General features: G+C 37.6%; 1 protein-coding gene across 3 annotated transcripts in view; it reads left to right on the forward strand.

Annotated features, from left to right (window-relative positions):
* Positions 1 to 19,741, forward strand: part of SDK1 (sidekick cell adhesion molecule 1) — a 714,488-nt gene that overhangs the window by 210,231 nt on the left and 484,516 nt on the right. The window contains exon 1 of one of the 3 annotated variants that reach the window (XM_054693672.1): positions 12,878 to 12,929. The exons of the other annotated variants lie outside the window; for them this stretch is intronic. Within the exon in view, the coding sequence (XP_054549647.1) occupies positions 12,908 to 12,929 (22 nt within the window). The 5' untranslated portion in view covers positions 12,878 to 12,907. Of the gene's footprint in view, positions 1 to 12,877; positions 12,930 to 19,741 lie in introns of those variants that run through there. 3 annotated transcript variants of the gene reach the window in all.

Genomic DNA, 19,741 nt, shown 5'->3' on the forward strand with positions numbered 1-19,741 from the left:
TACTTGAGGTCACCTGTCTGATTGGTCAGTTGGTTGATCCATGTGCTAATGGGTTTTAGAAGCAATGGCTGAATGTTTTAAATTTTTCTGTTACATATAGGATTTTTTTTAAACTTTAAGAATGAACAAAGAAAGAAGGCGTATCCTCTCTAGCTGAAGATATTTTCCTTGAAGCTTTTAGTCTAGCTCAGACACTGAACTTAACTGATATAAATATATATGATATATATATATAATTATTTTCATCACTATTGCAAAAGTCAGATGTGTAATTGGAAATAAAATCCCAAGCAGTGATTCTTGCAGGATTTGATAATTGAGTAATTTACTATTATGCAATCTGACTTTATAGCTCATCAGGATAGGCAGCATTGGTTTGGACAATGCAGTTGTCGCCTTTGTAAAATGACAGTGAACAGCATTGTCCTTTCTGTTAACAGCATGGCTTACGTGATGACCCATGTTATCCCTGCTTAGGTTTATTTCCAGGAAAAATATTTCCTCTGCCAATTAATTTTTGTGTTTCTTTTGCCAGAAAACAAAATAAATAAATGCACACTTAAGTTTTTCTTTAGTCCCAGGACACTTAGGAGCCCAGTTTAGTGCACACATGTAGTAATTGGCACCCACAAACATAGTCTTTCATTTTTACTGTGTTCTGATTCATTCCTTAAGTGTCTTATAATAGCATTTACTTTATCTGCCTGGAGCCTCAGTGCAAAAGCCATATCTATTCATTTCACCTGCATATCTACTTATAATTTCTAAACTGTTTTCATGATCATAAATATTTGAACCTCAAAGTAACTCTGCAAAGTATAAATAGAGATGACACGGTTTTTTCCTTAAAAAATCCACCTAAACCAAAACAAACACAGATGAACTTAATATCAACATAGAGTGCAGACTTCACAAGGGCAGGGACTGTGTTCTATTTACGCTGTATCCCTTGCTCCCAGTATAGTGCTTGATACTCAGTAAATGTTTAAAGATGATTGATGGTGAATAAACTTAAAAAATACTGAGATCTTCAGAGCTTGGAAGAACACAGAAAAACTTGTATTGGCAGAAGAGAGAAACACACAGCCCCAGGAGACCAGATATAGCTCAAAGCACCTGTCACTAGTACACTTCTTTGAAGTCTGGTGTTTTATCTTAAAATCTCACAAGAATTTTGCATTCTACTTCATATTTGGATTGTTTGTTTAATCACAACAATATTTTAAATGTTATCAAAAAATAATATCATGCTTTTGGGAAAATGGTTTGCATATCCTGAATACTCCTATCACATATCTTTAGAATATTTGTATTGTTTTTGAAAAATGTATTGTCTCACTAGTGACATTCTGTTTAAACATTATATGTTCATTACAAACTTATGTCTTCCCTTTTAACATGACCCCTGAATTCATTGTCTTAGTAAATGGCAACTCAATCTTCTAGCTGATTGGGGGGGAAAAAAAAGTCATCCTTGACTTGTTTTTTTGTCTCACAGTTTGCAAACAGTCTATAGGAAATACTGCTGGTTCTATCTTGAAAATATTGCCTGTGTTTGATCACTTTTAACTATCCCTACTCTGCTACCAGTCTGTTACCATCCTCTCTGTTAAATTAATTAAGCAGAGGCACTACTACACTGCAGTGGTTCTAATGCCACAGCAGGTATCTTAATAAACCAAAATCTAAGCCTGTAAATAAATGCCTCGATGTTAAAAAAAGAAACTCCAAAGATGACCAATCACAAAGCATCAAGTAGACTTTAAACTGGAATCAACAGAATAACTTCCTTTCTTTGCTTCTGTACTTTCTTTATATGAGTCTTTCCCCTGACTCACTTTGTGGAACACGCCTGTCAAATTTGTCATTGCCCATTTTGGATTGATTTTTACTCAGGTAAACTGGTAAAATGTTTAACATCTCACACCTGAGTTCATGCAGTTGCCTTGTAACTGGTCTCCCTGCATCTGCCCTTGTCCCCAAGCTGAGTCGACATTGGGCAGCACGTTTTACTGTGTCAGATTGCATGATGCTTTGCTTGGCACTCTCCGTGGGCTGCCCAACTGACTAGAAGGAAGGCCAAGCCTCCTCACGAGATCTGTGGGGTCCTCATGTCCCTCTTCATAGGCTCCTCTTCTCCACCATCCCCTTCTTGTCACTGTCCTAGCCACTCTGACCTCCTTGCTGTTCCTTCAGCTTGCCTAAGTTGCTGCTCCTTCAGACCTTTCCATTTGCTGTTTCCTCTGCTAGACCTGCTCTTCCAACAGCACCCCACTCCTACACTTCATTTGGGTCTTTACTCAAGTTAAATTTGCAGTGAGGCTTTCTACATTCTGTCTAAAATTTCTCTTCTACTATCACTTCTACATTCCTTTCCTACATTGTGTTCTTTTCTTTTTTAAAAAAAAGATTTATTTTTTTTTATGCATGTAAGAACTGGTGTGTAAGAGGTGCAGGGGTTGAGAGGATTCACCAGAGACAGAGTGGGGAGCAGAACAGGCGGATCTACTGAAATACACTGCTGAGGGGAGCAGCGGGCGAATCAGGAGAGGTCTGCTGTGCCATGTGGGTCTGCTCCCTGGCCAGGATCAATTCATGCATCAGTAGCTGGTGATAGCTTGATAGTGCTGAGACGTCAACCCCTGTGCCACGAGGGAGGCCCCATTGTGTTCTTTTCTGATGCTTACCTTACTATATAGTTCATATGTTGAAGGTATTTATGATCTTTCCCTGCCCCTTCCCTAAAATGTCCAGAAAATACATCCCTAGATTATAAGCCTGTTAAGAGTAAGGTAGGATTATCCTTCTTACATAAGAGGCATGCCAGGGAATCTCCATTTACTCCTCACCTGTCTCCAGAGTTTTCTTAGAAAGCTTGCTTTGAGCTTTCCCTCTTTTCTTGGGGGCATCCAATCACTCATCCTAACAGTTTGAATTTGGCTTGTCTTTGGGATATTGGGCCATCTTTGTGTAAGAAATACTTCTAAGACTCCCTCCTAATTATCTGTGAATGCTGCTTTCTTGAGCCATAAAGGCTCAGGCTTCTAGTGGAGAAAAGAAAAACACTGTTTCCTTTCTGGTCACATATTTATTCCCACACAGATATCCCAGGTGCCTTTCTACACACTAGATGCTCTAAGCATGGTTGTGGGACGTGGAAGTCCCTGGGAGTATAAAGGTTTTTGTGGTTATTGTTTTTCTCCTGAAGACTGCTCCTAAAGAGACCTGCTAATGAGGGTGTGTGTGATTTATTTTCCTTTACGGTAGTTATTGACCAGGCATAATGCCCAGCACATAGTAAGTGCTCTGTAAGTCATTTTTGAACCAAGACAGGGTCCCTAAATTTGAATTTGATGACTTTTCTTAGCTTCTTCCAATGGATTACATGTGGCCTTTACATTTTTGCATTCCAAAGTTACAGGAGAAGCTATCCAAGGCCAAGCAACAAAGAACATATGGTTCCTTCCAGAATGAAGTGCTTCTAAAAAGGAAGCTAAATAGGATTTTCTGAATGTGGAGCTAAACAAAATTCATTATAGGGTTGCCTTGTATTTGAGCATTTTTTTTTTATAAAGAACCTGTAAGTTATGAGTATTTCACTTTCTTTTCAGTTCTCTGTTTACATTCACATTTGCTTTCATTTTCATGTTAAAATGGATTGAGAAAGATTAATTTAGCAAAAATGCCAGTGGGGGAAATACAAAGAAAATATGCAATCATAATAAATATTTTAGGTCTCTGTTTTTCAACAACCTACAGCTATGTTTACATAGTTGATCTAAGACAGAATGCTATGCTGTTTCTCTACAATATGCTGTCTCACAGCCAGTGTTCACCTGGGGAATATAATTTGGATGTTCAGAAAACTGTGTAGTGCCCTAGTGAAAAATGATTCCAAGTGCAAAGCAGATCTGTCTCTAAGGAGTTCAGGCCATATTGTGCAGTTTCCAAAAATAACTTGCCATTTTCAGCTTTGACCACTACCTTTAAAATATCATTTTCTGTTTATTCAAGTAAAATATGCTCACTGAAAATATTCTGGCATATTCTTCTGTTTTAAATACAAAAGCAGCATAGACTTTTATTTTCAGCTGAGACTCTAAACTATCATAGACTTCTGACTCCCTACCACAAGATTAGTTTTCAGGAAGATATAAAAGCCCAAGGGAAATAGGTGTGCTAAAGACTAACAACAAAAACATGAGGAACCCCTTGTCAGGACTGAACACACTTGAATGTTTGTCTAGTTGAGAAGTGTGATGTAGCCAGAGGTGTCAGGCGGTCTATAGGAAAATGTTTTAAATTATTTTTTAAATTGTGGTAAAATATATAACAAAGTTCACCATTTTAATAATTTTTTCAGTGTATAATTTAGTGGCACCACATACATTCACATGAAATTTTACTTTCATGTTTCCTAACACCTTGAATTTTATTACCAGTCAAATTGTCATTCAAATTCGAGAACTTATGTTTGTACAAAGTCTTGTGTGAAACTTCCCAGGAAGTTGGGAATATATTACACACAGTGAAACATATTGGAAGTATTTAAATGTTCAGCATAGCAAACACAGGAGCAGTTACAAGATACAAGGGAAATAAGGAGGACCAAGTCCCCTAGGGAAAGTGCTTTGGCACCTTAAATAGGCCAAGGACTGAAGTAAAAGGGCAACCTTGGGCAAAATAAGGACTGAAAATCTAGATGTGATCTGCATTATTGAATGGAGGGGAAAACAAAGGAACTTGACTGTAGCAATAAATAAACATTCAGAATGAATCTTGGGACAGCCACTAAAAATGAAAAAGAAAAAAAAATATGGATGTGGTTTTTAAGCGAGTAGAAGAAAACTTATTTATCTAATCAAAATTTGGAAAGGAGGGTGAGGAGCTAAATCAAAAAGAAAGTACATTACATGGAAAATATGAAAAAATTCTCACAAAGAATCAGAAATTCTGACAGTAATTAAAATTATGTTGTAGGGTTATTCTTTATAAAAGTTTATGAAGAAAATTTTAGACTGGATGTAAAAGAAAGACATAAAAAGGAATTGTCTCCAAGAAACATACTCTTAAAGAAAGACAGAGAAAGGTTGAATATAAAAGGACAGGAAAGAGATGTAGTGGACAAAACTGAACCAAGAGAAACAGCACTAACAAGTAAATAGAAAGGAAAAAAAAGGCACACTACATACTGATGAAAGGAATATTAGAACAAGAAGGTTTAGCCGTCAGAAACATAAGATGTCTAACAATACAGGTTGAAAATATACAATCTGTTTTCAGCTATCTGAGGCACTGCAAAGAAAAAGAAAGATAAAATCAACAATTGTGCTTGAGGATTTTTAACACACTATTCTCAGAAACTGATAAACTCTGTGGTGAAAAAATTAATAGCAGATGTGAAGAAAACCTGAATAACACTATCATTAAGCTTGAGCTATTAGAAATATGCCTAAAACTGTATACTCAACATAAATGTGACTTTTTGGGGCCTTGTATGGGATGTTTACAAAACAAACTGTGTGTTATGCCATAAAGGAAGCCTCAATAACTTCCCAAGAATGAAAATGATACAAATTTGTTTCCCTCAGTATAATGAAATATAATAAGAAATAACAAACAAAACGATTGCTGTCCCCCATTCTTTATGGTTTTAAATTAAATAGCATATTTCTAAATAAGCCTTGGGTTAAAAGAAGAAATAAAAAATGGAATATTTTTATATTTAGAATTGAAAGATAATGAACACATTAAATGTCAGAATTGTGGGATATAGTTCAAACAGTGCTGAAAGGGATTTTATGGTCTCAAATCCATTTATCAGTAAACAAGAAAGGTTAAATAAGCGAGCCAAGCATTCAACTCAAAAGTTGGTAAATGAAATAAAACCTAAGGAAACAAAAAGGGTGGAAATAATGAAAGTAAGTACTGAAAGCAGTTAAATGCAAAACAATGATAGTACTAGATAAGATTAAGGAAATAAAAAGATGGTTCTTTAAAAGATAAAGAAGGTAGACCTCTGACAGACTGAGCAAGAAGGAAAGAAAAATGAAATATGAACAAAAAATGAGGAAATAACTACAGACCAATTTTTCAAATCATAAAATAGTATAGGAAGACATCTATAGTCATACATTTTGGGGAAAAAAACCTAAATAATTGAATACATTTTCAGAAAAAATAAAGTTGTCATGAGAAGAAAAGAGAACATGATTAAACCAATATATGATTAGACCAATACTTGGAAATAGTAGTCTAAGACCTTTTCTCCAAAAATCTCTGGGGAGACTTTTATGAGTGATCTCTGGTAAACTTTTAAGAAACAATCACTTTTTATCTTTTACATGTTGCTCCAGAAAATAGAAGGTAGAAAGAAAGATGCCCAACTCATTTCATCAAACTACTAAAACCATTATCAGGAAATCTCTGAATGTAATATTTCACATTAAAAGGACTAAGAAAATATTCAAATTGTGTAGAAAAAGCATTTGATAAAATTCAACACAATTATGATTTTAAAAACACAAATAAATGCAACAAATTAGGAATGGATGGAAGCTTCCTTACAGTTACATGCCAAAATCTAAAGATTAATTTTATTTTTAAAATTTAATTGATTAAAGTGATTGAAAATAAAAGGTTATACTTAATGGAGAAATTTCAGAGACATTCTCCCCAATATTGGGGAACCCAACAAATATGCTGCTATCAGTCACAGTTTAATGCAGTAAACAAAGTTTCCAAACTGAAAGAGATGGGATACAATGGATCAGATACTTAAAAAGCTGTTTATTTGCATTTATCCTACAAGTTGATAGCTAGATACTGATGCAGATCCTGACAACACAAAACACATTTCTCGAACTTTCCATCCCACCATCCACTGGAGTAGGAAGATGGCCTTTACCTATCTCTTCCAACTCTTCTGGTTGACAGATCCTAGGTTGCCCTCAGAACCTTAGCTACAAAGGAGCCTGGGAAATGTAGTTTTTAGATTTCAGCCTTATCAAAATGGAGGGAGAATGGAATGGAGCTTGAAAGAGTCAAGCAAAAGTGTCTGGCACATAGGCTCATTATCTCTGCTGCCACTAACCAGCATTTGGTAATGTCCCAAATGATAGGAAGAAAAAGAAATAAAATTATTGCTATTTATAGGCAAGGCATCTTAATCAGTGGAATATAATTAATTGGTTATCATGACTAATAAGTACAGTAACATTGCCCAATCTACATTAATCAGTATAATTTCTGTATATTACTATCTAATTAAGAATGGAATAAAGCATAAGATACCATTTATAATAGCAAAAATATGTGGTACTTATGAATTAATCAAGAATGCACAATATCACCTTAGAAGAAAATTTACAACTCACCTAAAAGACAAAGGTTATAGGAGTTAATAAAGAGACTTTTATTCTCTCGGATATAGTATGAAGAAGGCATCAGTTCTTCCTAAATTAATCTTTCAATTCAGTTCAATCTCTTTCAGAATTTTAGTTGTGTGGTTGAAGAACTTGATAAATTTCTTCAACAAAAGCTTACAGCAATAGGGAAAAATCAATGGATTTGATTATATCAAACTTATGGATTTCTGTGTAATGAAGGCATCAATGGACAAATGGACAGATGACAGAATGGGAGATGATGTGTGCAGTGCTCAAAACTTGTAAAAGATTAATAGCAAATCAATGTCTAGTACTACAAGAAACTCTTGCAAATCAATGTGAAGGAGATACTAATCCCAGTAGAAAAATAGGAAAGAGATATGAGCATGCACTTAACAAAAGAATAAGCCCTAAAGACTAACAAGCATGTAAAGAAATCATCAAACTCATTAGTAATCAGAGAAAGGAGAATTGAAGCAACAATGTGACAATCACTGTTAAACTAGTAATAATTAGAATGCAGAAAAATGCAAATGTTCCTGGGGATGTTTAAGAATTCTCATGCATTGGTGGTGGGAATGTAGTCTTCTGTGAGACGGTGATGGAGAACAGTCTGGAAGGTCTAATCAAATTAGGAACACAAACTCTGTATGCCAGCATTTATTCTCCTTGATATATATCCCAAGGGCATTGTCAGTAGTTGAATAAGGTATATGTATGGGCTGTTTGTGGCAACATTTATTTCTCGAGGCAGGAAATTTGGGTGCCATACTAGTAGAACTGTTGAGTAAGATGTGGTGGCCACACAGATAACAATTAAAATCAATTGCAGATACTATACACAAAGAGCACAGTCAAAGTTTACAGAATTTATGTAGTTTGAAAAATAGAAAGTAGAATGAAATTACTAGCAAAATATTATCATTCATTTGAATTCAAAGTATTTGCTAACATTTTGTAAAGCACATTCAAATAGAAAGGTACCCACAAAACATTAGAATTGGTACTTTGGTGGGATGAGTATGGAGTTGGGTTTAAGGGGATATCTGTGCATCAATCTATGCATCTATATTGCATGAACGACTAATAATAAAATGCCATGGATTGAAGAATAATAAAATATCATGTATTACTCATATTCCTGAAGTTTTAAAAAGAGAGAATTGGTGCATTTACCTCTAATTTTTATTTTTTACATAGAGTTGAGATCACAGCATGCAATTTTGTGTTCTGTTTTTATGTTTAACACCATATCTAATATGATTAAAATGCTTTGTAAGCATTCATGTTTTGATTGATATATGATATTAGCTTTATGGATATATTGTAATTTATAAAAGCTGCCCCTTATTCTTAAGTATTTAGATTTTGGAGTGCTTTTTGAAAAACAGTGTATGACATCTTTTCATGTATTTATTTGGTCACATTTCAGGTTATCTACTTAGAGAGGAAAAAACAGTGCTCTACCACTTACTTTTTAAAAAAGATTTACTTATTTAAACATACAAGAACTGGAATGTAAGCCAGAGATGTGGGGGTGGTGAAAGGATTCACCAGAGAGTGTGGGGAGCAGAACAGGCAGATCTACTGAAATTCACTGCTGAAGGGAGCAGCGGGCAAGACAGGAGAGGTCTGCTGCACCTTTACCACTTATTAACCATTTAATGTTAGGCAAGAATTTCATCCTCTCTGCCTCACTTTCTTCATAGCATGAGAATTAAATGGCTTAAACCTATAATAGGATTAGAAGAGTGTCAGGTATATAGTAAGTACTTGGAGAATGCTAGCTACTACTATTTGTTGTGTTATGCCTAGAAACAGGAACACTGGGTTAATGGTATGCACTATTTTTTTGTGGGTCATCTTTCATTTGTTAATTCAACAAATATTTATTGAGTGCCTACTGTATGTCTTGGCATTTAGAGAAAGTAGACAAAAATAGGCAAAAATCCTTGCTCTGATAGAACTACCCTACCACAGTGAATAGGAAAATGAAATAAAATATATATTATGTGGTTGTATTATAGATAACGATATAAATAGGGTTAGTCTCAATGGCACTCTGATTCAAATGTGTAGAGTGTGTTGGTGAGCTACTTACCTTTAATCTCCTCCATTTTAACACCTCACAAGTATCAGTAAGAAATGATAAACCGTGGGGTTTGCCTCTTGGTATTCTTTGAATCTGATCAAGGTGGGGGTTAAGGTAGCTGCCTATTTGCTAGCTTTCTCACCTTCTTGATTTTCAGGGGAGTGACCATTAAAAGATCTTATGTTTGAACCAGTGTTACTAATAGTAATGTATGGGTCAGTTAATTGAATATATTAATCTTTGTTGATCAACTCCTTTAGACAACTCTGATGTACTTTATCTAATTTCCTAGCTTATCTCCAGATAAAAATGTTTTCCTTTTTACCAGTTTATAGCAATAATTGATGTTCTTTGTGTTATGTACACAGTATACAGATATTTTTCTTTCTCACTAGATTTCAGATTCTTCTGGTCAGGGGCTTTGGGTGACTGATCTCTGGACCCCTAAAATGGATAACATTTAAGAAGTTCTTGTTGAATTGAATTTTGATCTTCTCTGTTCTTACCCTGTGGGTTTTCTTCTGGTAAATATTCAGCATGTCTTCTAAGGTTATTAATTACCACATTCCAAAGGACCTCAGAAATGATTTGCACCAGCAGTCTATAGTAAAGAGCAGAGCCTTGGCAGACAGAGTGTTTATAATTTATGACTCTATCTTTGGTGACATATAGCTGTGGCCTTTGGCAGTCTCCCTGTTATGAGATGATTTTTTTCCTCAATTGATCTCATCTTGGAGTATCTGTGATGGATAATGTTGGTCACCAGATCCCTTCAAACACTATTTGGATTCCAACAAATTTTGCTCCTACACAGGAGCATATATCCATTTTATGTTGTTAATAAATAGAATATATTTTACCAAAGGAATTATAGACAAATTGATTTAGTATCTATACAAGTAGACATTTATTTTTAGTTTAACTTCTCTAATTTATTGCTGAATATTTAGTGTGGCATATGTTTTTTTCTAGTATCACATTAATATTAGTGATTCTTTGGACCTTAATTTTCTCTTTTGAAAAATTAATGAGTCTGTATTTTTTATATTTATTTACTCATTTAAAATTTATATCTTAGCTTTAAAGGTGGTAGAAAGGATACAGAGAGTGCAAAAACAAATACAACAGTTAGAAGTGAGATTAAACAAGACAAAACAAAAGTAGGTCCACAAACTAGAACAAGATATGAGACTGAGTGGGAGATGCAGAGGGTCTAGACCACTTGCCATGACGTTGCCTGATTTTAGTGAGATGCTGTGTAGTAACCAACAGGAAAAGGGAATCATACCCAGTTGTCTGGTTCTCAGAGCTTATCAGATAAAGTAAATACTTTATTTATGAGAAGCAAGGCTATTCATGGTGCTAGGAGTAGGGCATGTTGTGTTGAAAAGTTTGATGTGGGAGACTCTATGATTTCATGAGCAGTGGCAGTGGTATCCTTACAAAGCCTTAATGAAGAATCTCCAAGGACCTCCAGGTCACCCTCTCTCTACATTGGCAGTGAAGTCACCCCATCATGCTAGCCAGTCTGAGAAATGAAGATTCTTCTCTCAAGGTGATCTCTCAACCTGTGATACCTCTGCTGGAGAGGCCAGGCTGTCTGTACTGGAATCATTGCTTCTGCTTTGTTTCCACTCCATCATCATCAATTACAAATTACTTCTGGAAAAAGAATTTGACCTTAAACTTGTTAGGGTCTGTTCTTTGTGATATACAGTTGACACTTAGTTGGCTGTTTTCGTTGAACTGTGTCCCCTGGTATGTCTGATGAGTGATAAACCATCATCTACCTTTGCTTCTATGTCCCAGAGACTCAAAGTCTTTCTCTAACTTTGACCTCAGGACAATTTTTCCCTATTACTCTCTTTCCTTCACAATCTTAAATCATGGACAACAGCTCCATCATTTGAGAGAGCTGGGGACAGAAACCATTGGCTCTTTATTCTCTGTGTAGAACCAGCATCCAGTTGTCTTGGGACAAGCCTCAGGCTGCTGCTTCTCTGTATTTTTTTTTTTTTTTCAGCATCATGGAATGGTTGCCTTTCCCAAAACTGTTTCTGCATCTCACTGGATGATGAAGATCCCCATGTAATCCATTGCTCTTGTAGGCCTGTCTCAAATTTCATCTTATCTGGAAATAATTCTTGTTTTCTCATGATAGTTTTACTTATAACAATATTTATAACTTAGGCCACAATCATGGATGGCAGTGGCCTGGCCATATCCCACTGCGTGGCAAGCCTAGGCACGCTCTGGAGAGCCATGCCGTTTACTGAACTGATGGATCCCTGAAGGCATTTCAAGCTTTGCTCCACAAAGTCCTTTGTCTTAACACAAATTAATGTTCTTTATTTTGTTCAGTGATTTTTGCCAATACATAAATGCTTAGAATTCATTATAATCACAGTTTGCTTGCTTACTTTTCATGCATGTTTCTTTAATCTGTGGTGATTTATGTGTTTACCATCTGTAGTATGAATTTCTCTGTCAGAATATGTACTGAGATATTTGTATTTAGAGAACACACATTTGTTTTACATTTTCCCAGGGAGCTAATATTTTATATTTTTCTCAAATATATTTATTTAATGAAATTAGTGTCTTTGTGTTGAAATGCTTGTTTCTAAAATTCCAGCTAAGAGTCCTTGTAATTTAATTTAATTGAGAATTTGATTATTGAAGTTCATCATTTACCTAAATGTAGTGGTGGAATCTCTCTCTCTCTCTCTCTCTCTCTCTCTCTCTCTCTCTCTCTCTCTCTCTCTTTCTCTGGATAGGGAACTCTGTAGTATATTGTGCACTTTATATTACCAATTTACAAAATCTCATTTTAAACGTTACTGAAGTGATTGTATGCTGTATGTGTTGTTATCAGAGTAGCTTTTTGTTTTAGAGTTTGTTATTAGGGAATGCCTGAGCTCACATTTTTAAATAATTTCTATTAGCCCACCTAAATGTCCTTTTTAGAATAATCAACTTTGAAAAATTCAAGGAGCTCACTGACTATAGCACTTTTGGAAATCAGACAATAGGATCACATTTTTAACTTGGACAAGCAGTTCTAGCATGAGTTATGTGGAATTGTAAAGTGACCTGTTTTCTTAATGCTGAGTTAAATTTGCTGTCTGCAGTTTGAAAACTAATTGGTAACATCTGTCTGGTCCTTAAAACACCATCAGTCATTCTCTCTTCTCTCCCTGTTATCCTCTTCTCTTACCTAGGTTACACAATTAGGTGCCTAGTTGTATCAGAGCGTCTTTAAATTCTACATTTTGAACATCTGAATATACAGAATTAATGATCAACTACCAGCATCTAACCATGAATGAAAGGACATCATGTGGAATAAAATTTTCAACCAGCAAGGAGTGTTTAATTTTTAAAATTCATTTCAGCTAACATCAGTGGGCATTTACTGTGTGCACAAATGGAAGATGATAGGAGGACCAGTAAGTCAGTAGTTCCTAATTTCAAGTAACATGCATTTATGTCCTGTTACTTTGCTAAACCTTCAATTTTTTAATGGTATTTCATGAATTTTTGTAGAGTAAAATAGTTTTAATTAATGGCAATCCTAGGCAAAAGTGCCTCCGTAGAGAGAATGTGCAGCCTTATTAGGATCAGGATCTTCTAGCATAGGAGCATGCAGATCATACTCATAGTGGATATCAAGATGTGGCCGTAGCATTGACCTCATGTCTGGAGGAACTTGTCCCCATACGTGTCCTGTGAGGTGTACAGACCACTGAGGGGCCAGAGCCAAAAATAACACAGATTAAAAAAATAACACATAAAATGGCTCAGCAAATTAACTTCTGTTATATAAAAGCAGTAAACATAGCATCTATCATTTCTGTTGTTATTGCTGTTATTATCTTATTCTGATGAATTTTACCCAGTGAAAAAGGATAGCCATGCATTCAGTGGCTATTTTGTCAAGTGACTGTTAAGTGAAAGGCATGTACTAGGTGGAACACCTAATTGTAAAACAGACTGACCTACTCATGGCCCACACTGGACTTCTGGTTATATGGGGGATTCAGACAGTTGCACAGCTATACAGTGTGTAAGTGGTGGTGGTGACAGATGGGGTACAATGGGCGTATAAGGAGGGCAGGGAGAATTCCCATTGGAAGGAGAGTTTCAGTGGATGGGCAGGTAGGAGTTCTTGAGATAGGAGTGGGTGGGGGACAGCGCTATGGTTGAGTTGCATAACATGTGACCACTCAGAAGCGAAGGGAAAATTACAAAGCACCTATGAACTCATGTGTACATCTTGGGTCAGGAGCCAGGTGGGACTGGCATGGGGAGTTTCTTTTTTCATTTGTGATGAAGGAATCTAGGCTTTATCCCAGAGCAGTGGTGAGCTCTAGATTAATTTTGAATATTGCAGGGATCTGACAAGATAATTGAAGATTTCTCTTCTCTGTGAGTAGAGAATGAAGTATGTTGGTGGAGGAACTGCAGGACCAGATCAGTAGCAGAACAGGGGCTGGCACTGGGCAGGGGACTAATATTGAGCATCAGTGACCAGGTAGGTGAGAGGAATGCAAATAACCCCAGAGAGGCAGGTGCAGTGGGCAAAACTGAGGGGGCTGAGCAGAGAGAGTACTTCTCTGTTTTAGTCATGGGGTTCCACATCCTCTTTAGCAATAGGAAATGGGGTGAATCTGTTTGCTGGAGGACCCCGTGTTAGGAGATGACAACAATAGATGCAGCTGTCCTCTGGGAATAGCATTCATACACTCACAGGGAGAAGTGAGGCCACAGGGAGTCTTTTCAGTCACCCCCAGCACCTGGTTAATGAACACCACCTCCCAAACCAGCCTTGAATAGGAAGAACAATAATCAAATGATGTTCTCCTCAGGGGCTGGGTGGGTTATTATGATTAGCTCATGACTGAGCTAAATTGAAAAACTGAAGACTGCTTGAGAACCTGGCTGCCCTGGGTAACATTGTGTCTGGGTAACATTGTGATTTCTGTTCTTCCTTTTCTTTTTTAAGATTTAAATTAAAAAAAATGTTTTTGTATGAAAGTAACACTGCATTTTAACATTGTAAAGCGGCTGGGAACCCATGAGATCCCTACCATTCTTCCCTTTCTCTTGTTGCAGTGCCCTTCAGGAAAAGAGTGAACGGGAGAGGAGAGAGGAAAGAGAAAAGAAAAGAATAAAAAGAAAAGGGGGGAACAACCCTTGGGTGTGAGATTAGGCCAAATCTAGTACTGTGTTTTCTTCTTCTTTTTTTTTTTTTTAATATTAAATTTTATTTTTATATTCCCCCATACAATTGCAAACGCCCCATTCTGACCCCAATCCTTCCCCTCCCGCCCCCCACCCCCCAAAAAGTGTCTCTGGTTCATAGTTTTTTGTTGATTTTGATTTTCACTTTCTTATATTCATTTTCCTGGTCCCTTATTTAAGTTTTCTAGATTCCTGCTATGAGTGAGACCATCCGGTATTTTTCTTTTTCTTTTTGGCTTATTTCGCTGAGCATGATCCCTTCCAGTGCCATCCATGTTGCTGCAAATTGCATGTGTTTATCTTTTTTGAATGCTGAGTAATATTCCATGGTATATATGTACCACATCTTCTTGATCCAGTCATCTATTTTTGGGCATTTGGGTTGTTTCCAAAGCTTAGCTATTGTAAACAGTGCTGCTATAAACATAGGAGTGCAGGAAAGAGCACCTGCACTCCTTTTTTTTTTTTATGACAACTTCATTAATTCTACACACACGTACTGACTCTCTGCTAAAGGGAGGGCTGTATTTTAGTAATCGCTGTTTGTGGGGCTGTTGTTTTCATTTTGGCTCTGAATACTGCTGATAGGTTGAAGGGCTCCAAATAGTTTATTGTATTAACATGGACAAACTTGGCTTCAGAGCCAAGGGCTCAGCTGTCCTTCCAAAGCAGATTGTAAACACACCTGAAGTGACCTGGCAGGTGAATGGCCATTTCTGCTATTGTTAAACTGATGCCTGAACCTGGGCTTAAGGCAGCTTGTGGGGCCAGTGTTCTTAATGCTCTTAGAATATGAATGTGGGAAGGATCCCCTCCCCCTTGACGCTGGTCAGTGCTGGGTGCCTGCCTATTACAAAGCGTGACCTCTATCCCCACTCAACACTGTCTCCTCCATACATGTTCTGTGAGCTGAAGTTACATGTAAAGTAGTTGGATCAACATTGTACTTACTGCCTGGCTTCATGAAAATAAGAAAGAGAACACTTCATTTAATGTTTGGAAGCAAATCAATTATTAAACCAAAGAAAGGAACAAGTGGTAAAGGTGAACAAAACTACACTTATGGAGAGATCTAGGATTAGAATAGAAGTAGCTTACAGGTTCACAAATCAGTAATGTGAATTACAGAAAGTATCTGAGTGTGAGCCATCATATTGGAGCCACTTGGTATCTGCAAAGTGTAGGGGGTGATTTCTGAGTTGTTCTTCCAGCCCCATTCAAGTTGTTTGAATTCTCACTACCATGAACTCACAGGGAACCCAGAGAATGCTTCCTCTGCTTCTCAAAGGACAGATCCTTAATTTTGAATTGACTCTGTCTTAGCTGGTTCAAGCTGCCTTCACAGAGTATCACAGATCGGGCACCTTAGACAATAGTTATTCTTTTCTCACGGTTCTAGGAAGCTGGGAGTCCATGATAAGGGTGCCATCAATGTGGTTCCTGGTAAGGAATCACTTAGAGATATCAGCCTTCTCACTGTGTCCTCATGGTGGAGAAGAAGGAGCTAGGAGAGAGAACACACATTCTCCTCGTCTCATGTAAGGGCACTAGTCCTATTATCAGGACCTGACATCATTTAAACCTAATATCTCCCAAAGGTCCCATTTCCAAATATCACTGTCAGGGGTAGGACTTTGATATATAAATTTTGGGGGGACAGAGCATAGCAACATTTCATTGATATTTTTATGTAAGCTAAAAGAATGTAGTTAAGCATTTGCTGGAGGGGGAAAAATAAACATTGGCAATAAATAGTGGTTTAGACTGACTTTTGATTTTTCAAGATCAAGAAAATAAATCTAGAGATAAACAATAAAATTCCATTAAGTGAGAATTTCAAAGGGACCATCTTAGTAAAGGCAATAAATCTGTTTAAAGAAAGTTTGGGAGATTAACTTATTAATAGCATTCAAATCCATCAAGTTTTCTTTGGTCTTTTAAAGTTACGGGAATGAATTAAAAGCAAGCTTCCCAGTCTATCAGGTATCGTTGAAACCCAAAACACAATAGCATTTGTCTTGTTACAAACCAGGAGGCTGTAAATCTATTATTTATTTTTTATTAAAGGTGCATTTTCCAGAGTGAGGCCCATGAATAGCCAGGAGAAATAGGAGATGAAGCTTTCATCTCTGCTCAGTACTTCCCATGTGACCCAGGTCAGCAGTGATTCAGTGCTACTGCTACTCTTATGAATGTGTTTGTTTACCCAGATTATGTTCAAAGGTAAAGAAAAGAGTAAGGGAAAAAATGAGGAAAATCACATCTGACTTTACATTTCAGATCAAATTTAAAATTGTAATTAGAGAAAACGACATTATCTTTTCCAGCTCTAGATAAAATGTTCCATCAAGTCGGTTGTGCTTTGGATCTCTTATGGATCATTATAAATAATGTAGAATGATAATGCTGTGCTATTCAGACTTTTCTTTTATGCTCACCACCCCCAAGTAGGTCCCTTGGGGTCACCATTGTTTACAGATTTGATAGTGGCCTGCCCCAGGTAAAGGCTTCTGAAATTACACCAAACACCTTGATCTGACTCTGAACTAGTTAGGGCTTCTGCACACAAGGTGAGGGCATATTGCCTAGTTAGAGCCTGTGCCTTCCTCAGGGACTGATGAGCAAGCACAGAAACACGGAGCAAAGAAGTCTTGTGCAGCCAGATGGCAGTGGTGACAAGTGGAGGTCCTTGGCACCTTAATATGTTGATCTGTTACAGAACTGATCCAGCTCATGGGTACATGACCTCGGTCATCCAGCCAGTAACTTCTTTACTTGAATATTCTGACTGTGCTATAGTCAAACTGCCAGTATCCTGAAGTTGCTAGAAAAAAGCAACTTGTAATCACTTCTACCATTTTTTTCTCAAGTGTAAGAGACATTACTTACACCTATGTGAGTTACAGTCATGGCTGTGCTTTGTGTTAAGCCAGTGTACACAAATTTTTAAAAAAATGTTTTTTGATTATGTTTATTACCCCAGAAATTTAGAGCTGCTGCATTTTTTTCATGATGCTTTATTGATTTAGGTGGGAGGTGTGTACTTGTAAACTATGTACATACTCTCAGCAAAGCAGAAGTCAGTGACTGCTGGAATTACCTAGACTTATGTTTGGAGGTAGGTAGCAATTTAATTTCCTGAGTAGCTGGTTGGGCATCTGAGGAACAGAACAGACTTGGGGTGTGTGTCCATCTGCACTTCCATCCCCTTGGGACTGGCTTTCATCATCTTTCCATGGTGCCTTTGCAGCTACCTCCAGATATGACTTCCTGGGTCCAGTCTACCTTACAAAGTTAGGGCCACACACAAATCCCCCGGAACCTGGCTGAGCTGGAGAATATTACTTACCTCCAAGTCCGTTTCATATTAAATCCATGTCCTCTGGTTGGACCTCAGGTGCATAGCATAGTGACCCCACCCCACCTTTGCATTTCCTTTCTTCACACTTCTTTTTTTTAATTTAAATTTTATTTTTTATATTCCCCATACAATTACAACCCCCTTATTTTGACCCCAAGCCCTCCTTTCCCCGCCCCCCACCCGCCATAAAGTGTCTCTGGTTCATAGTTGTTTGTCGATTTTGATATTTTCTTTCTTATAGTTATTCATTTTCCTGGTCCCTTATTTAAGTTTTCTAGATTCCTGCTATGAGTGAGACCATCTGGTATTTTTCTTTTTCTTTCTGGCTTATTTCGCTGAGTATGATCCCCTCCAGCTCCATCCATGTTGCTGCAAATTGCATGTGTTTATCTTTTTTGAATGCTGAGTAATATTCCATGGTGTATATGTACCACATCTTGATCCAGTCATCTATTTTTGGGCATTTGAGTTGTTTCCAAAGCTTAGCTATTGTAAATAGTGCTGCTATAAACGCAGGGGTGCAGGTGCTCTTTGGAATTGATGTTTCTGTGTCCTTTGGGTAAATACCTAGGAGTGGAATTGCTGGATCACACTTTTTTTTTTTTTTTTGTGGGACCTCTCTGGTGGCTGGGGAATGAAACGGCACTGCAGAGGCTGCAGGCAGCCTCGCAGCCCAGCGCTCAACCGCCGCGCCACCAGGAGAGGCCCTCTTCACACTTCTTTACAAAGCATCTGACACCAGTGACGGTAACAGAGTTAGTAACAGCACTCTAGGACTGGTCCTAATAGTGAACATCATTTTAAAGACAAGGAATAGAGGCAAATGGGGAGCAATAGGCATCCAGCCCAGGTCCTGAGCCCAGCAATGCACAGAGCCAGCCTGATCCGGGCCATGCGACTGTGGGGCCCTTAGTGAAGTGGTGGCAGAGTCTCTCCAGATTTCATGGACTCCTGGAGGTTTGCTTGCCCAGCAGTGGACTCTTCATGCTCTCCCGACGTGCTTGCTGCAGTTGCTTTACTGCAAATGTAATCTGTATAGTAGGCTTTTTTTTTTAAAAAAAAAAGATTTATTTATTTATACAAGAACTGGGGTACAGGCCAGATGTGTGGGAGGGTGAAAGGATTCACCAGAGACAGAGTGGGGAACAGAACAGGCAGACTAACTGAAACACACTGCTGAGGGGAGCAGCAGGTGAGACTGGAGAGGTCTGCTGCACCATGTGGGTATCTCTGTGGCCGGCGGGGATTGAACCAGCACTGCAGAGGCTGTGTGTGGACAGCTTCATAGCACTGCGCTTAACTGCCTGCGCCACCAGGGAGGCCCGCAGCAGGCCTTTTAATAGAAGTTTCCTCTCTCGTGGAACTCCCATGGAATGCTTTCATTTTTCTGCTATTTATTGAACTCTGTCTATGACAGGCACTGTGCTGAGAGCTTTCCATGTCTATTAAGTTAAATTAAAGGGAAATAAACTGAGAATTTTATTTCTTGGAGTAACCCTGTGAGGAAAGAGTTCTTTATTTTACAAACAGGGAACTGGTTTGCATTAAATTTTTGTTTCTTTATATTGTCCCCAACCAAGTTACAAGCTTCCTGAAGGCAGAGCCTATAATTTCCTCATTTCTTGTATTCCCAAACGATCTCTTTTATGTCCATAC

The sequence above is a fragment of the Talpa occidentalis genome, unplaced genomic scaffold, assembly GCF_014898055.3.
Source record: "Talpa occidentalis isolate TD23 unplaced genomic scaffold, MPIMG_talOcc4v2.1 talOcc4.12, whole genome shotgun sequence".
In the NCBI taxonomy this organism is placed as follows: Eukaryota; Metazoa; Chordata; class Mammalia; order Eulipotyphla; family Talpidae; genus Talpa; species Talpa occidentalis.